Source organism: Monodelphis domestica, chromosome 1, assembly GCF_027887165.1.
Source record: "Monodelphis domestica isolate mMonDom1 chromosome 1, mMonDom1.pri, whole genome shotgun sequence".
Lineage (NCBI taxonomy): Eukaryota > Metazoa > Chordata > Mammalia > Didelphimorphia > Didelphidae > Monodelphis > Monodelphis domestica.
The window spans coordinates 275,217,724-275,237,915 of record NC_077227.1 but is presented as its reverse complement, the minus strand read 5'-3'; the positions used below and the strand labels follow the sequence as shown (position 1 = coordinate 275,237,915).

Genomic DNA, 20,192 nt, shown 5'->3' with positions numbered 1-20,192 from the left:
TCTGAGTCATTGTGCTGCTTGGAAGAAATTGTTGTATATGTCTTTGGAATGGTGAAGGACCCAACCCTGTCCCTTTCCCAGCCACACATGCACATAGTCCGTTCTACAACTGTCAGCCTGGATTCAATGGCCAAAACCACATTGCCCATTTCTCCTGCACCAACCTGCCAGAGTGATGACTGGGAACCTATACTGAGTGGGGCAGGGCAGTTAAAGAAAGAAATTTAGGTACTGAGCATTGGAAGAAAGTCTTGGAGTAGAAAATGCTTATTTTGGGGTGAAAAGGCAAGAGGTTTAGAGAGGAGGAGAATAGCTTTGTCTAGAAGAAAGAGAACAAAGAGCAGTCCCTTCCGAAAGAAGCTTTAACTTTTTGGTGCCATTAGTCATGGAATCTTGTTCTGTTGTCACTACCAAAGGATTAAAAAGAAGAACACTCTTTTTCCATAGACCCTTATATCTGGATTTATTATCTTTCCCTCTGCTCTTTTTCTTAGTATGTCTCTTTCTCCCACTCTGATTTCTGTAATCCAGAACACAAAATTGATTTAAGGGCACAGTTGTTCTTTTTAAGGTAGCTTAAGAGAATCTATGACTAAAAACTACAATTGAGATCAACTTCAGGTTCATTATTTCATTTTTAGATGAACTGAGAATGTCCTTTTCACAGTCATCACTCTTCTTTCCTAGTCTGCAGGCAACTTCTTTGAAACTCTGAATTTAAAGAGAGGGTTGTCCCTGCTGTTTCAAGTCTATCCTTTTTAATCTTGCTATTTCTTATCCCCGAGACCTAAATTGGATTTTCTTCAAACAATCCCAAATCTGTGGAGAAATGGAGTTTTCTCTCTCTCAAAACCCTTACCTTCTGCCTTTGAATAAATACTAAGTATTGGTTCCAGGGTAGAAGAGCAGAAAGGGCTAGGCAATTGGGATTAGGTGACTTGTCTGGGTGGGTGGGGTCATATTTGAACCCAGCACTTCCAGTCTCCAAGCCTGGCTCTCTATCCACTTCACCACCTAGATGCTTCAAAATATGGGGCCATGGGTACATTTCTTTTGGATGCAAATTAAAACTTATATCATGGAATCCACATCACCTGCCAGTGGTCAGCCGTACTCTTAAAACTTTTCCCACTTTCAACAAAGCTTTATATACTATCTTTTTAGTCAAGATGAGAATATGTGATTTAAATGATAATACAGTTATATAAATCCAACACTAGTTAAATGATCTAAAGAACAGTAATTAACAGGTTGATGCCTCTCTGGACATAGATCTATATGGAGGCTTCAAGGCTCAATCTCTCATCCTGTGCACAGGATCTTTATTCATTTCACCTGCAAATGCACTGATGGCATAATTATCTAATTTACATATGGAGAAGCCAGAGAAAATAGCTAATACATTGGGTAACAGAGCCAAGATCCAAAAATATCTCAGCAGATTCAAATGATAGGCTGAAGCTAGTTAGGTGAAATTAAACAGGAATCAATGTGAAGTCTCATACTTGGATTCAAGCACTTGCAAAAGCTTATTTGGAAAAGGTGGCCCAATGGATTGAGAGCCAGGCCTAGAGAAAGGAGATCCTGGGTTCAAATGTGACCTCAGATAATTTCCTAGCAGGGCGACCCTGGGCATGTCACTTACCCTCCTTGTGTAGCCCTTCCTGCTTTTCTGCCTTGAAACCAATGCATACAGTATTGATCCTAAGATTGAAGGAACAAGTTTTAAAAAAATTAAAAAGATCAAGGTGTTTTAGTGGACTGTAGACTTGGTGTTGTGGTGATCCAAAACAGTCCCAGACTAATTTCATCATAGAATATGTCAATATAGAGACACAGTGTCCAGATACATAGTGTTTGTATCCCCAGCTTCTAGAGTGGTTGGCACACAGGTATTTAATAAATATTCATTGCTGAATAGGCTTGCTCACTCTGGCAAAATCTTCATTGTTTTCCATTCTGGGCGCCATATTGAAGGAAGGATATTAACAAACTAGGTCACATCTAGAGGGAAACCAGGAGGATGAGGGATTGTAAACTAGAGATGATCTGGGAACATAAAAAGGGCTATTGATCAAACACAGGATAGTTAGCCTAGAAAAGCAAAGACTTAAGTGGCACACAGAACTGTCTTCAAGTGCTTAAAGGTCTGGCATGTGGAAGAAAGGTTTCACTTGCTTTGCTTTCTGATCTAGAGGGCAGAAACAGGGTTCTGTTTCGCCAATTAGATTACGAATGTGTTCTCCCTGAGGACAGGGACCTCCTTTGCCTCTTTTTGTATCCCTAGTGCTACCTAGTGAATAGCTCATCATTCAGCAGAGAAATCTGGTGGTAAATCTTTCTGAACTTCATTTTTTTTAAACTCTTACCTTCTATCTTAGAATCAATACTAAGTATCTGTTCTAAGACAGAATCATAAAGGCTAGGTGGGGTTAAGTGACACAAATAGGAAGTGACTGAGTTCAGATTTGAACCCAGGTCTTCCAGACTCCAGCCACTGAGCCACCAACCTGCCCCTGCATTGGGATCTTCTTGGCAAAGATACTGGAGTGGTTTGCCATTTCTTTCTCCAGTGTGTCCCCATTTTACAGATGAGGAACTGAGGCAAATAGGAATTAAATTGATTAAATGGGTTAAGTGATTTGCTCAGGATCACACAGCTAGCAAATGTGTGAGTCCAGATTTGAACTCTGGACCTGATCTGACTCTGAACCCTGGTGATCTATCTGTTGCTCCATCTAGCTGCTTTGCCAGGCATATAGTAAGTGCTATATAAATCTTAGCTTAAAAAAAAAAAGCATTACTATGTGCCAGGCATAAACTATGCACCGAGGGCACAAAAACAAGACTAAAACATGGTCCCTGCCCTCCAGAAGTTCACATTCTAATGGACAAAATTCGAACAACTATATTACATATAAGACATAAACAGTCTAAATGGAAGGTAATCTAGATGGAGGGCAACTAGGTGGAACAGTGGATAGAGTGCCTGACCTGAAGCCAGGAAGACTCATCTTCATGAGTTCAAATCTGACCTCTGACATTTAATAGCTGTCTGACCTTGAGCAAGACACTTAATTTCTTCAATTTCCTCATCTGTAAAATGGGCTGGAGAAGGAATTGGCAAAACACTCCAGTATCATTGCCAAGAAAAACCAAATAGAGTCACAGAGTCAGACACATCTGAAAAATGAACAACAAATCTCAGAGGGAAGGCAGTGGGGTGAGGGAAAGGAGGAAACCAAGGAAGGTCTCTTATAGAAGGTGGGATTTGAGTTAAGGATATATATAGGAAGTCAGAGGTCAAGAGGGAAAGAATTCTAGGCATGCCAGAAAGCCTATGAAAAAGACCTTATTGGGAATTAGAGGGTTGTGTGGGAGTAACAGCTAGAAGGCATTTCTAGTGTAGAGGAGAGTGAAAGGTTAAAGAGAATGGAAATGTGGGAAGAGGATAGATTGTAAAGGGATTTAAAAACCAAACAGAATATTTTATATTTGATCCTTGTAATGAGGAGCCATTGGAGTTTTTGAGTAGGGAAATAAAATGGTCAAACCTTTACTTTAATGAGGGATCTTGTGATTTGTTTTTAAAGTTAATTATAAAATTTAAAAAACCACAAAAAAGCATATTTTCACTTGATGGGATGTGTAGGGTTAGGGAAAAGTTTGAAGAATATAATGCCATTTTGAACATTTACTAATCTTATACTTTGTCTGGACCTGGTTACATTAACTCAATAGGAGAAGTTAGGTACTCTCTAACCATTTCCTTGTTTATGTTAGATTTTAACTCTTAGTCATTTTTGTCTTGTCCTTACCAATCCAAAGATCATTCTTGGCAGGAAAAAATGCAAAATGAATGCAGAGTCCAGTAGTTCTTCCATCTTTCTGTTTTCTGTTACTTTTGCCCCTCCCTTCTTCTGATCCTCTTTTTTCCCTTAACATAAGTTTTTAAATTTCCCTTTTACTAGTCTTGGCTTTTGTCAGCGGTGGCTCATTCTGGGCTTAGCACTTCTCTAACTGATTTTACATAATGATGCCATTCTCTGGTGTCTCACTTCCCTCTCTCCAAGTGGGATGAAGAATTCATTGTGCATTCATGCAAGACTCCTTAGGCAGCTTCCCCCTGGTATTCTTTAATGGAATAATTTCCATTTGCATCTTTAGAATTTTGTTCTTAAAACTATCCAGTCAAAACAGAAAACTGGGGGGAAATCTTTACAGCACATGTCTCTGATAAAGATCTCAAATATATACAGAACTGAGCCAGAATTATGAGAATACAAGACATTCATTCCCCAATTGATAAAAATGGTCAAAGGCTATGAACGGGCAGTTTTCAGGTGAAGAATCAAAAACTATAGTCATAAAAAATGCTCCTAATCACTTTAAAAAACCCTTACCATTTGTCTTAGTATCCGTTTTAAGACAGAAAGGCAGCAAGGGCGAGGCAATCAGGGATTACATTATTTACCCAGGGTCATACAGCTAGAAAGTGTCTGAGTCCAGGTACTACCTAGCTGTCCCTCCAAATCACTATTGATTAGAGAAATGCAAATTAAAACAACTCTGAGGTACCCTTCCCTTGTCAGACTGGCTAATTTGACAGAAAAGGAAAGAAATAAATGTTGGAGAGAATATGGGAAAATTGGGACACCAATGCAATGTTGGTGGGGTTGTGAACTGATACAACCATTCTGGAGAATAATTTGGAACCCTTCCCAAAGAATTTTAAAACTATGCAGACCCTTTTATGCAGCAATATCACTACCAGGTCTATACTCCAAAGAGATAAAAAAAGGGGGGGGGGTTAGTTATACAAAAATATTTATGGCAGTTGTTTATGTGGTGGCAAAGAATTGGAAACTGAGGGGATATCCATCAATTGGTGAATGGCGGAACAAATTGTGGGATATGATTGTGGAATACTCTTGTGCTATAAGAAATGATAAACAGGATAATTTCAGAACACCTTGGACAGGCGTGCCTGAACTGATGCAGAGTGAAGTGAGCAGAACCAGGAGACCATTGCACACAGTACAGCAATATTGTACAATGATCGACTGTGAAAGACTTGGCTATTCTCAGTAATACAGTGATCTGGGATGATTCTGAAGGACTTATGAAAAATGCTTCCATCTCCAAAGAAAGAACTGATGGAGTCTGAATGCATATTGAAACATACTATATTTCACTTTATCTTCTTCCTTTTTTACTGTTTTCTTCAACAAAATGTTGACTATGGAAATATGTTTTGTGTGGTATCACATATCTAACCTATATTAAGTTGCTTACCATCTCAGGATTAGGGAAGGGAAGGAAAGAATTTGGAACTCATAATTTTAGAAAACTAATGTTAAAAATTGTTTTGTATGTAATTGGGGAAAAAAAGAAAATATCGAAAGATTCTTATAACTACCCAATCCCTTTGGGTTAACATACCCTGTATAATTTTAGGTTATGGGATTCCCCCTCATATATTTTCTTTGAATGCCATTCTCTCAAAATCTAGGATGTGAGAGAAGTCATGCCTGGCTTTCTCCAACTATCAGAGACTCACAAATGAAATGGTCGCTTTCTTCCAAAGGTCCCATTATTAGTCCATTGATAGCCAGTTCATCTTTACTTCATATTCCCTTTTGTGTACTTACTAGTCAAACCAAACCAATAATTAATTTTACTCTGTGTTTGACCTTCCATCCCCCACTAGCAAGCTTTTACACAAGTGATTCTGTGTCTGAAAAGTGCTCCCTTCTTACTTCTATCTCCCAGAATCTATAAATTTGGGTTTTTTTAAATGCAACTGAGGTGAGCAGTTAGGTGACTCCAAAAATAGAGAGCCAGACCTGGAGACAAGAGATCCTGGCTTCAAAGTCTGGCCTCAGATATTACCTATGTGACCCTGATCAAGTTACTTAATACTGCTTACCTCAGTTTCTTCTTCTGTAAAATGAGCTGGAGAAGGAAATGGAAAAACCACTCTAATCTCTTTGCTAAGACAATCCCAGATGGGGTCATAAAGAACTGGACATGACTGAGACTGAATGGCAACAACCACATGCACCTTGGCTAAGGTTCAAATTTGACCTGGGTTCAGATCTGGTCTCAGATATTTCCTACCTATATGACACTTAAGCCCCATTGCCTAGCCCTTACTGCTCTTCTGCCTTGGAATTGATGCTTAGTATTGATTCTAAGACAGAAAGTAAGAGTTATAAAAGAAGGAGAAAGCAAACTGAAAAGGTAGGGGTAGGAGGGTTACACCTGATAGGGCAGCAGGGTTTCAGAATGAAGACATCTTCAGTTTGGTAGAGTCAAAATCAAGTCCAAAATAGCATTTTACCTCATCATTTTCTCCATCTCATTAAGACAAGTCAAGAACTTATCACCTGTTTAACTTTCAGCAAGAGATAAATCGATTCAATAAACATTTATTACATGTCTACCATGTGTCAAGGACTATGTTAAGTGCTGGCAATACAAGGAAAGGCAAATGATAGTCCTCCCTACCCTCCAAGCATTTACCACCTAATAGAGGACACACCATGTAAACAATCATGCCCAGGCAAGCTATCTCTCTCTGGAGAGAGAGAGTGAGAGAGAGAGAGAGAGAGATAAACAACAGAAGGAAGGAACTATAATTTTTTATTTTTAAAATTGCCAATTATAATTTTAAAATGTTTAACATTAATTTTGAAATTTTTTGAGTTTTGTATTCTTTATCCTGTTCCTCCCCCACCATTAAGAAGGCAGACAATATGATATCAGTTATACATGTGAAGTCATTTAAAACATATTTCCATATCTACTATGTTGCAAAAAAATAGTAGTAAAAATAAGTAAAGTGAAAAAAATGTTTAAGAGTTCATCAGCTCTCTTCATGGAGGTGGATGCCATTTTTCATAGAGCCCTGGGGAATTGTATTATTTCATTGTCTTGAGCCGAGTAGCTAAGTCTTTCATGATTAATTATTCCAATTGTGTACAATGTTCTTCTGGTTCTGTTCACTTCATTCTACATCAATTCAAATAAGTAGAAGGCATGAGAATTAAAGGGGATCAGAAAAGACTTACTGGAGAAGGTTAGGCTTTTAGCTAAAACTTGAAGGAAGCCAGAAGTCCCAACATATGTTCTAGTAGTTTAATTCCCTATTTACTTCTATGTTATTTCTCTGTGGCACATTTGTGGTCTCTGTCCTGAATACATTATTGACTTCTTCCTTCTGACCTGGTGGAAAGTATCATTTTCCCACCACACTATCATTTGATTCTCCTTCCAACTATCTTCATCCTACTTCTTTGCCTCTGGTCTTGTGCACTTCTGAACAAAATTACATATTCTCCATATACAATGCCAGTTCATGGCCCCTAATGTGTCTCAGCACTTAGTACAGTGCCTAGCACATAATAGCCATTTAATAAATGTTTACTGATTGTGGGAAGCTGCTGCTTTCTCAAAGGATCCATCTCTATCCTTGATACCTGTTACTTAGCTACAAAACTTCATTAATCTTCCTTTTTCCTTCCTGTCTTTCTTTGGGTCACCTTCTCACAAACTTCCTCTCACAGATTAGAATCTTTCCTTTCTTATCAAATCTTTTTCTTCTTTAAATTCCATCTGAAGCATTTCTTCCATTCTCTCTAAGAACATTTCCTCCTCTCTGATAACTTGAATAATAGAGAAGCATTCTTCCAGATCTTTTCCGGAAGAAAAATATTTTTTTTCTTCCTAGAAAGGAGATTCTTAATAGCCTTCATTTCATTCAATTGTTTATTTTACTTGTCATGGAACATAAGGCAAGGGCACAGAATATCAAGGAAAGTTGTGTTGTTGTTTTTTTTAAGAGGGAGGACTGAGCATATGTATAGGATGAAATTGAATACTGTGAAATTGAAGATATCAGAAAGAAGGAATGCTCAGTAAGATATTGTAGGAATGGGGACATGGTGGAATGAAGAAGAATGAAATGGTTAGAACTAACAGGGGATAGAACTGTCTATTATCTCTATAACTACAAAAGAAAAAATGGATAAATGGCCTCATAGAAATTCTTAAATAGGCAGAAAGGAGAAAAGGAAGCTCAGCATGGATGACCTTAATCTTTTTTTAACAAAATGGGAGTTGCAATTATCTTCTGAAATATGAAGGACACATATAGGAGACAAAATTTGAGAACAATGGAACAACTTTTGTGAGGAATATAATAGAAAATTAATATGAATAGGAAAAAAAAGGAACACCATGAGGTAGTGAAAACCAAATTGAGATTAGAAAGGAATGTAAGGCAGACAATCAAGCCAATTTGATGACTTTTTACCAGCAATACTGAGCACCTGGAAGCAAGAATAGAAAAAGAAAGTGGTGGAGGTTGTCTGTGGTTAAAGGTCAGCAGTAGGTAAATGGTAATAAGCCAACGAAATGAAGACATAGGTGAAGTAGAATACCATGAAAGCTAGTCTAACAGAGAAGCATGGGAAAATAAGGGATGAGAAGGCAACGTCAGTAGGAGTTATAGAGAAAAGTAGAGGGAAGAAAATGGTGATCAGAAAGGGGAATTTCTAAGTTAAGGGTCTTAAAGATGATTCTAGGAGATGGTGAAGTACAAGGTGCAGTCATATTTGTGGATGATTAAAGTGTGTGCTGGTGAAGGCACTTAGAACTGAGGGCATTGAGAAAACATGAGAAGACACTGTTTTCTTAACCTTCAGTCTTCCTTTTTTTTTAAGGTCCTTACCTTCCAACTTAGAATCAATACCATGAACCCAACACCTCTGGTCTCTAGGCCTGGCTTTCTATCTAGCTGCCCCAAACCACCAAACTTTTTAACCAAGAAATGGGAGTTAGAAGGGCTATCGCTATGGCTATTGACTTCTCTGAGGATGATGACAAGAGATGGGTTGAAGAAAAAAGATTGAAACAAGGGCTGAAGCTGCTAAAGACAGAGGCATTATGGTGCAATAGACAACACTGAATTTAGAATTAGAAAACAGGAGCTAGGTAGAACAATGGGTAGAGCACCAGGCCTAGAATTGGGGAGGATCTGGGTTCAAATGTAGCTTGAGAAATTTCCTAGCCATGTGACCCTGGGCAAGTCACTTAACCCCCATCACCTCGTGCTTACCGCTCTTCTCCCTTGGAACTGATACTGAGTGGAAGGAAGGAAGGAAGGAAGGAAGGAAGGAAGGAAGGAAGGAAGGAAGGAAGGAAGGAAGGAAGGAAGGACAGACGAGAGGGAGAGGGAGGGAGGGAGAGCAGCAGGCGTTTATTAAGTTTCTACTGAATGCCAGGCAGTATGCCAAGTTTTAATCTCATTGAATCCTCACAACTATTAAATTAGAGATTGTTATCCCTATTTTGCTGTTGAGAAAACTGAGGTAAACTCGCTCAGAGTCAGCTAATACATTTTTATTTGAACTCAGACCTTCCCAACTTGAGGTCTAGTGTTCTTTATTCACTATTGATATCTAGGTTCCAAAACAAAGGATGGGCAAATCAGATCCTGTTTTTATCAGCTGCTACTACTACCTGTTTGCCTCCCAGAGGGTGACTGACCCCTGCTCTCTTCAGGGTCCTCAGAATTTCTAATACTCTCATTCATGAGCTCTCCAGTATTGACCAACCAGTTTAACATCAATTAGCTTTTACAAAGAAAACTTTTATTGAGAGGGCAAAGCAAGGAAATAAATGGTAAAAAAGAAAAAAAAAGATCTCCCAAGCCATGTTACACTCTCACTTCTACAAACACACATCCCCTTCTCATTTTCTTTACCCATAAAATGAGAGCATTGAACTAGATGACCTTTGGTTCCTCTAATAGTGCTAAATCCATAAATCTGTGAGAGAGCATCCTGTGTCCGCATGACATTGACAGAAGTTGGGGAGAGGGTAATTGAATCTGTTAACATTGATGGTGTTCTGTCAAGTACGGTTGGGATGCCAAATCGAAGGTCCTGTGATGGCCAGGTAAGGGCAGGGTAGAGGGGGCTTCTAGGCACCTCTTCCCACCCCTGAGTTCTCAGACATTTTACTACTCCAGGGCCAGAAGGGAGGCACACACATTGTGCAAAGCCAAGGCGCAGGGAGGACTTGGGTGGACCTGATCTCTCTTCCCAAACCTGCCTGTAAAGGAAAAAAGGAGAGAACTGGTGCTTGATAACTTCGTCAGCCCCCTTTTTTTGACATTGCCTGAACCAGTCAACATCCATGGTACCTTAGCCCCATTCAGTGAGGTCCTCCTCTACTCTTTGCCACCAGACACAGGAAGAAGACAAGCAGAGGCAGCAGCCACAGGAGAAGAAAACTGGCAGAGAGGACAAGTTGACTCTTGAACCTCTCTTCAAAGTTCTGGATACACCTTTGAGTGAGAATGAGGAGACAGCAACGACCCTGCCTGCCCAGCTGGACCGATCACACAGCATGCAGATGGAAGGCTATTTGGGCCGCAAGCATGACCTGGAGGGGCCCAACAAGAAGGCCTCCAATAGGTGGGGATCGGGAAGGACAGCAGGGACAGCCTTATCTATAGGTTGAGTGGGCAGCCTTGTGCATAGGATGATTTTAAGAGTTTTCTTCCCTCCCCTAGCCATCAATTGGTCCTTGATATTCCACAGCTAGAGTTGTATTAATTTGTCTTAAAGCGTCCTTCCTTTGAGAATGAAAATACCACCAGGAGCATTAATGCAGCTATAATGAAAAGATCATTGAATTTGGAATCAGAATTCCTATTCTGCTATTTACAGTCTAAGTGACTAAGCAAGTCATTTAATGCTTTTAGACTCAGTTTCTTTAGCTACAAAATAAAAAAGATTGGAGAAAGAGAGCTCTAATGTCTTTTCTACCTCAAAATCCTCCATTCATATCAATTAGCTTGAAAATGGTTCTTTCTTTGACCCATGAGGATGGAGAGAGAACAGAAAGATATGCGATAGGGGCAGCTAGGTAGCACAGTGGACAGAGCACCAGGTTTAGAATTGGTAGGACCTGGGTTCAAATGTAGCCTCAGAAATTTCCTAGCTGTGGGTCCCTGGGCAACTCACTTAATCTCCATTGCCTAGCCCTTACCATTCTTTGGCCTTGAATCCAATACATAATATTGATTCTAAAATGGAAAGTAAAGGTTTAAAAAGAAAATAAAAAAAGGCTGGGGTCAGAGATGAGGTGGGTAGTGCAATAACCCCCCTCTGCCTTCTGGTCCCTGAGCTGTGAGGGATGCCAGGTACACCTCAGGGTCAACACTGACCCTCCCTGAGACTGGGTGAACAAAGGGGCTCCTCTAGGGATATAGAGCACCTCTGGGTGCTCAGAACAAGATGATATCACAGTCTGAATGGGGTTTTGCTCCACAGAATAGACTGTACAAGTCTTCACAATGTGAGGTCACTACTGGCTTGTCTAAAAGCATGAACCATGATAGTGATTCCATGGGCTAAGATTAATTGACCTTCCTTAGTCACCGAAACTCTCCATGACCGTCACCTGCTCCCAGTCCTTCCTTTCAGGGGCTTCTCCAAGCATCAGGGGGTGAGATACCAAGACAGGCCAGGTAATCATGATGCTTCCAGTTCCCACAGCCTCAGGACCCACCTAGGGGAAACCTGAAGGCTTTATATTATCCTCATTTGACTTTCAGATCCTGGAGACCACTCACATCCTGGTCAGATTCCTTGGGCTTATTTCCCTAGCAGAAGTCTGTGAGCTTGTTTGGTTTATATATATTTTAAATAGTTTTTATATTTTAAAAAATTATATATATATGTATATTCATACATATATATTTATATTAAAAATTTACATTTATATTTAAAATAGTATTCTGAGAAGGGCTCCCTAGGGATCACCAGAATACCAGACAGGTTCATGGCACACACAAAAAACGTTAAGACTTTGTGCCCTAGGCCAAGAAGACATACACCCTTTTCCTTGTTGGATGCCCTTCAAAGGTCTCTTCTGTGAATATCAGCCATAAAGAGGCCTAAAAGAGTCACGAGGGGTTGGTTTCAAAGAGCTGTGACTAGTAGGGTCTAGCTCATCCCAAAGTCCTGAAATATGCCAGACTCCCAAAGCCTAACAAATAGGAAAAGATGAATATTCCAAGGGGAGCAGAAGTGACCTGGGGAAGGCAGCTGGCTGGCACAATGGATAATAAATAATAAATAATAAAGCCAGGCCTGGGTTCACATCCAGCCTCAAATTCTTCTTAGCTGTGTGACCCCCGGGAAATTGCTTACCCCCAATTCCCTAATTCTTTCCAGTTTTCTGCCTTGGCACCAATACTTACTATCCATTCTAAGGCAGAAGGTAAGGGTTTAAAAGAAAAAGAATGGATACTTCGTATTGGTTTTCAGACAGAAGGTTACATGATTTATCACTTGTTTATTTGGGTATATGTTTTGGGGTTTGGGTTTTATAAGATTATTCACTTCAAAATGAATATGGAAATATTTTGCATGATAATATATGTATAACCCAGAAAAAAAAATAAAAGCTTGAAGAAGACAGAAGGCATTTTTTAAAAAAGTGACAAGTTGCCAATTTTGCTTGGTCCCATTTACCTAAAAGAAGCATTGTGAATCAGATGAGTCTGATATCAGTTGCATTTATTTTCCTTAGTTATAGGCTAGGCTTCTTCTTCAGGGAATAAACCCTGGAGATGTGGTAAGATAGAGTAGGCCCCCTAATATGGTGCTGGAAGTCACAGTCCCCAAGTTAAGAAAGTCAGAGGAGAAAGCTTTCATAATAGGAAGTCAAAAGATCTGGTGTCTAATGCCAGCGTTTATGGTGAGAGATGAAAGAGCAGGAAATTGTGGACAGAAAAAGTAATTTCAGAGTTTCCGTTCTTGAAAGCAGTATAATTCTGGGTGATCGTGAAGTGTAAGGTGGGATCATGCCTGTAGGTAGCAGAAGTGCAAGTGGAGATCCTTAGAATTGCACACTCAACTCTCTGACCTTCCACAAGTCATTTGATGGCTCTAAAACTCACTTTTCTCACCTATCAAATGGGGATAACAAACCAGACCTACTCATAGGGAAAATGTGAGGATTGTTTGAGATTAGCTATGAGGAAACACTGAAAACTGTAAAGCATTGGGGGGCAGCTGGATGGCTTAGTGGATTTAGAGCCAGATCCAAAGACAGAAGGTCCTGGGTTCAAATATGACCTCAGACACTTCCTAGCTGTGTGACCCTGAGCAAATAACTTAACCCCCATTGCCTAGCTCTTACCACTCCTCTGCCTTGGAACCAGTTGGTTCTAAGATAGAAAGTAAGGGTTATTAGAAAAAAGACTGTAAAGCATTACAATATATCATGTTATTATCAACTCTTAATCTAGGTCTACCACTAATTTACTATGGGCCTTTTAAAAATATGTGTATTTATATATATTTATTTTCTCACTTTCAGGTCCTGGAACAACCTCTACTGTGTGCTCAGAAATAATGAGTTGACATTCTACAAGGATGCTAAGAATTTGGCCATGGGGGTACCATATCATGGGGAAGAGCCTCTGGGTCTGAGGCATGCTATTTGTGAGGTTGCTGCTGACTATAAGAAGAAGAAGCATGTCTTCAAGTTGAGGTGAGGTCATGAGGGAGGCTGGGGTAGGGGCCATCCACTCTTCCACCCTGAGCATCAAGAATTTTCTAGGGAGTAAACCTAGGGATGGGAGATCCTAGGTTTAAATCTGACCTCAAACATTTCCCAGCTGTGTAGTCCTGGGCAACTCACTTAACCCCACTGCCTAGCCCTTACCTCTCTTCTGCCTTGGAGTTGAGACATAGGATTGATTCCAAGACAGAAGGTAAGAGTTTCAAAAAACATTTTTTTCTAGACCCAATACCTAGAATATCTCTTCAAAGTAGTATGGAATTCACACAAGGTATAATCAGGTGGTAAATCAAATGAGGTGCCAGCTGAAAGGGGCATGACTACATGTTAGTCCTCTCATTTAAGGCTAGAAAGCAGAGAGTTTCCTGGATGAGGTTGAGCCTGCCAGGATTTTACCAGAATCCTTTGCTCCTGTCAGTTCTCTGTCCCTGGGACAATTGTGAAGGGAACCGAATCTCAACTCTCCCAACCTTACCCTCCAAGAAAACTATCCCCCAATCCTTCAAGAAGATTGAGTAGTGCTGGGATGTTTGGACTGGGGTAATCCCAATGGGTTTGTGGCTTCCTTAGAATCTTTGGCCTCACCCCAAGCCAGGCAGATGTTGGAGCCTCCATGAAGGGTTTTAGTTTACTTTTAGCTAGATCTGACTTGAGTTGTAGGAATGGAGTTAGCTTTAGGACCAATCCAACCCTCAAAGATCACTCAAGACTCAGGAGGCCCCAGTGTCAAATGGCTCGGTGTTCTACTAGATCTGGGGTCTGATTTGTGGAGGAAGAAGTCTGAGAGAAGTGGCTATAGAATTCTTCAAAGATATGAACTAGTTTCTTGCTTACTCACTGTTGGGGGTTTATAGAAGCAACCACAGGACAAGAAACTCTTTCTCATTCCAGGCTGAGTAATGGCAGTGAATGGCTTTTCCATGGCAAGGATGAGGTAAGTTCAGAGTAGAAAAAGCAGAAATACTTCCAGAGAAGGTAGGGCTATGCAGGGATTATGGGTGGTGGGGTGCAAGTGGAGGGGTGTCTGGTCCCATCTCCTTAAGCAGAGGACTGACCTTGGTTCTGGTGCCAGAGGGAGGTCAAAGCTGCCTTTCCACCACAGATCACATCTCACCCTATCTTATCCCAAACAGTGCTATGGAATACACAATGGGTGCCATGTCTTCAGACAATTTTGTATATACATTATATATATATTATATGTATAATTGTATATCCTCTATGTGTCTGTGTCTACATTTGTATAAATACATCTGTGACTTCCTCTAGAGAAGTCCTCCCCATGCTAGGTAGATTCTAGTTCAATTCTGAAACTCAGTATTAAACCATTGAAAAGTCCCATGTTGTACCTCTCTGCTCACAGGGCTTCCTGGGTTTTTGACTTAAAATACAAGAATGGCCCAACTTTGCCCTTGGTTTGGTCTTGCCCCAATTTCCAGGACCAGCTTTGGCCACATAGACTGTGAATTTGGGAGGTTCGTCTTCAATCGGACCTTGTGAGGGACAGTATTCTGAGGGGCTTGAGTGGTATTGTTGGGAAAGGTGAATTTGAGTTTTCACATTCTTCTTTCATTGACACTTCCATTTTCCTTATGTGTGTACACACACACACACACACACACACACACACACACACACACACCCTCTGGCACTTGCTACCCAAAAGCCACAGGGTTAGATTTATTCCAATGCAACTTCACACTAGCCATAGTGGCATTCAGTGATGATTGTAGGGATGATTACAGTTGCAACTGAGGGATTATGATTCATAACATACCCTCCCTCCAAGAAGTAGGAGATACTTAATGCTAACTCCCTCCCTTAACCCTCTCTTCCTTTTCTCCCTCCCCTTTCACAGGAAGAGATGCTCTCCTGGCTTCAGGGTGTGAGCACAGCTATCACTGAGTCCCAAAGCATCCAAGTTAAGACCCAGAGTCTCCCCCTTCCCTCCATCGCCAGCACAGACACCAGCCTTGGAAAGAAGGACAAAGAGAAGAGATTCAGCTTCTTCCCCAAAAAGAAATAGCTACTTTTCCTACTCCTTTGTGGGATGGGGGCAGGTGAAGGAGATGTGAAGGGTCCACCTTGGGCTCCCCACCCTATTGGACAATATTGATTCTGCTCAGGATGTTCAGGGCAGAGGCCCCCAGCCCAGGCCAACCAATGTTTTCCTCACCCCTCACCCCCACAAGCTTTACTTCAGCCACAATCCACTAGCCACTACCCAACTAATTCCTTCTTCCTCCTCCCCTGTGCTTCCCCCAACCCTTTAGGTCCAGCCTTTGTCTGTAGCCCAATCCATCCCTGGGTGGACAAAGGATCAGTCTCAGCCTGATACTAAGGGAGAGGAACAAGCTGGACTGAACTAGAACAGCTTGGAGAGTGACTTCCATTCCCTCTCAGCACTAACACTGAACTACATAAGGGCCTTTCACCTCATCCCATGTCAGGGTCCTGGGGTTACTGCCAACCTTTTGAGGGCAAAGCCGGGATTGCATTGGGGACTCCTTGATCACTATCCCTTTCTTCTAATTTAGGATAGGTCCACTCTCCATTGCTCCCAGTACCAATCCCCTGCCTCACTTGGGACCCCCACTCTCTGAAATAGGAAGAGATGGTTTCTTGGGATTCAAGACCTGCCCCAAGGTGGGGGAAAGGGTTCTGTATAGGGCAGATACCTTTCCCCTTCCAGGTTTCTAAAGCTTGGAGGAGGGAGGCCTTCCCTTCACCTTAATCAGACACTTATCTATCCCATGTCTTTGAGCTGTGTAAGAGTTCATCAGCCCCACCCTCTTCTCTAGGATGAAGGCTCTTTTACTAGGTCTCACACACTTTCCACTTCCTCTTGCCCCCAAGCAACCTTTGGCTTGACTGCTATCTCACCCCCAATCACCTTTCCAATGGTGGGCTTAGGAGAAGAGAGAAGACAAGCTGCCCAGCTCCTACACTGTCAGATGCCTCTCTGCCCCTGGACAAACACCCTCTAACTTAAGGACGCACAGAATCTTAGCAGTCAGAAAATGGGTGATAGGATAAAGAACGGTTACAGAACCATGGATACCATCCAGGTCCCTAGGCTTTCTCAAAAAATGGGACTTTCACCTCCAGTGCCATCTACTCCCTTCCCCACAATGCTACTGCTCATAAGGCCAGTCCTCCAGGAGTCCTTCCTGAGCTGTAAAACTAATTGCCAGCAATTTGATTAAGTCACTATCCATTATTTGAGTGGCAGAAAGAAGAGAAAAAAGAGCTTTTACTTTTAAAATGGTGATTAGAGCTCCTGACTCCCAAGCCCTGAAAGGAGAGACTGACCACTTGAGTCTGCCACTTTGCCTCTGCTCTGGGTTTAAACTTCATCAGCAGATCAATCCAGCAATATATATGTATAAATATATAAAACTCTGATTCAGGGTCCTTCTTCCTTCTGTGCTAGTTTAGGACCTTTTGAGGGAGAAACAGGGTAGGTTCTCCAGACTCCAGATGGAGAGCAGCCAAGGGACCCTAGAGCACTCCAGAACTCAAGATCCCCTTGGATGTACTTCCTTTCCAGCTGGTACCCTAGAAGGGTACTCGATGAACAGACAAGCCCAGAGCATCTCTCTCCACTGAGAGAGAGCTTGAGAATACCACAATGTCCAGGGTATGAAGGGTGTCACTGCCTACCAGAGGTAAGTACTCACTACAGGTAGCCGGAAAACCATCTTGTGCTAGAGTTGCAGCTTTTTAGGAGGGGAAACACCGTAATGGTGCATCCATCCATCCATCAGGCTTCAAACATCTTTCAAAAGGGTCTGAAGAGAATAGATGAGCCCCCTCTACTCATAGCTCAATTTGGGATCTCTACATCCTGTAGTCTTCCAAGAAAAACCTTAACACAGCACCAGGGCCATTCCAGAAGAGACTGAATTGTACAAGTCTCCCCTTCCTTTACTCCCCTTAGCGAGCAACATGACTCTAAGGGATGTCTTGTCAGGGAGACTAGGAGCCAATAGTGAAGTGGAGGTTGTGAACTCCAGGAACAAGTACAAGGAGACTTGACATTTCCCCAAGGGGAAAGAATAAATGGGATTAGGGTCTGGATCCTGAAGAAGGCATCCTCATTCTCACAGGTCCAGTGAAAAGACCTGTACTCTATCTCTACTGTCTTCCAGAATAAATGGAACTGGAATAACTTGAGATTCCTTATGAAAAGGTAGAGCCTCCGCTAGAGATAGCACTGTAGATAGCTATTGAGCAACAGTTCAAGCTGTATCCATTGGCACCCAGAAGCCTTTAGAGGCACCCCTTTGGCCTACATCTCTCAAGTTCTGCCTTCTCATATTAATGGCGGGCAGTTGATGATGGGAGAAGGCATCATATAGGAAAGTTGTAGTTTCTTTTTTGCTCTTGGTGTTAACCCAGCATATGTGGAACTCACTAATAGGAGGGTTTATTGATCAAAAAATATGGGATGTTCCCTGATAGGGTCTAGTTTTCCCAGTGAGTCTTTCTACTTCAGAAACCAAGAGCCTTCTTTGGCCTCATTGGGCCCCAGCTCAGTGATATGACCTTTAATTGGCATCAGGCCTGCCTCTCAGGTCTCTTACTCCATCTAATTCAAACTCTCTGTTGGGCGCCTTGAATTGTGGTCTCTGGTATGTGGCATTTCACTGCATTCTGGGGAATATGAGGTGGAAGGGCACCTACCTCACCAAAATAAAATAGGTGAGGCAGTGAGAGCATTTTGGTATCTATAAAAAGTGGACATTGTCAGGAGGCAGACAGCATCTTTTGTGTACTTGCTAAGAAGCTTATCATGGCAGCAGCTTTCCTCAGGATTTCCCTGGGGTTGGAGTGGAAGGTGAGGAGAATGCCAGAAAATACTATTTTCTGCATCCCATGCTCCCCCAAACAAAGGGCACATTCAGGAGAGATACACGTCCCACCCCATGTTCCTAGGAGAGCTCATGGGGGCAACTAGCTCATCTCAGCTATTGAGAAATGCCATCTTCTGCTCCTTCCATCTCTATTATCCTGACCACCTTCCAGGGCAGGATATAGAACTGGGCTGAGACTGTAGGACAAGGTACTCGTGGGCTAGGTCTTGCACCACTGAGACTGAGCTCCAGAGGACCTAGAGAAGATATATTTTTTCCCCTTACATTTTCTACTTTGTGGTCTTTTTCTTTTTCCTTTTCTTATACCATGTTCACACCTTATCACGTAAGCCTGACAGGCTTTTGCTCTCCTCTCTTTGGGATGGTCTTTGGAGGGAGTGGCTCATTTGATTCTCATTTGCCCTCTTAATTGTCCCTTGCTCCCCTCATCTCGATGTTGGTCCTGGGCTGGACCAGTGTGATGCAAAGGCTTCCAACTATTTTACCCCTATTTGGTACTCTGACATAGGAGGCATGTGAATGAGGCTGACCTCTGCTCCAAATCACTCTGCTTTCCTGCCAGACTCAAAGGGTTACAGGGAAAATGGTCAAGGAACACAGAAGGGTCTCTTGGAAAGGAAGAGGAGGAAATTGATGTCAGTTGATCCCACCGATTTGTTCCATGGACAACCGAACTCAGGGAGGGTGGGTGGGGTAGGAGAGGGGGGCCCTGAAAATAGCAGAGCCCAGTGAGCACAGACCCTCCAACCAGCTGGGCCCTGATCTCCATCTGCTCAAATGTGCTTCCACTGTCCAGAGAGGGAAATCAAACCCAAGTTTTTGCTTGGGAAGAGCTTCCCAACTCATTTAATAGAGTTTTTCTAATAAACCAATAACTCCCTGATCTCTTTATTGGTTTTTTGTCTTTGAATGGTTCTCTTTTCCCTTTTGAACTGGGGAAAGAGATTGGCTGGAAATAAGAGAGCAGAGTCAGTGAGCAAGAAGGAAGAACTCATGTTCTGTAGTGCACCTGGTGGAATCTGAACAGTGGAGGTAATGTCAAAGGCCTCTGTCTATTGGAAGCTCAATAATAAATTGCAGAGATAGGTATTCATTTTCTTTTCTTCCCCAAAAGGTTAGACACATTTGAATCCTGTGGTGCATCCTGAGTCCAGTTTTAGACATTTCAAGAAGGGGAATGATAGTCACCAGAGGTCATGTGGGGCCCGTGTTTCCAGGATGTTCTGCTAATATGTCTTTCTATAGTAATGCAGTAATCAATCTGCCATATGATGGAGAACCAGAAAGGAAGAAGAGCTGGCCTCTGTGTAGCCAAAGCAAGGTGTGATGCCCACCTACAGTCAATGTCCTTCATCCACAGGAGAACCCCTCAGGTTTTTATCCAAATTTGATTTAGTCTTCTTTTTTTAAAAAAAAAAACAATTCTAACATGTTTACCTGGATTCTAAGGCCAGAGCACATTAACGATAAGTTAGAAGCCAGGAGAAGGAACAGCTGCTATAGTGAGAGAGGGTAAGAATAGTGAGAAGAAAAAGTGAACAAACTGACAAATAGAGAAAATACATTTTTTTTAAACAGAACTAAAAAACCTATAGCAATTGGAAGTCATTCAGCATGTTAAAAAACATCCACTATACACCTCAATTGGCCCAGAGTACCTACTGTATTATATGGTACAATAATTGTATTTATTATTTGGAAAAAATCATG

General features: G+C 41.7%; 1 protein-coding gene across 4 annotated transcripts in view; it reads left to right on the top strand.

The window, feature by feature from the left end:
- SPTB (spectrin beta, erythrocytic) overlaps positions 1-19,365 on the top strand; it is a 183,302-nt gene extending 163,937 nt beyond the window's left edge. For all 4 annotated transcript variants that reach the window (XM_007473036.3, XM_007473037.3, XM_056810896.1 and 1 more), the window contains 4 exons: positions 10,255-10,484; positions 13,402-13,575; positions 14,497-14,539; positions 15,464-19,365. In XM_007473036.3, the coding sequence (XP_007473098.2) occupies positions 10,255-10,484; positions 13,402-13,575; positions 14,497-14,539; positions 15,464-15,631 (615 nt within the window). In that variant the 3' untranslated portion in view covers positions 15,632-19,365. The remainder of the gene's footprint in view (positions 1-10,254; positions 10,485-13,401; positions 13,576-14,496; positions 14,540-15,463) is intronic.
- The last annotated feature ends 827 nt before the right edge of the window (positions 19,366-20,192 follow it).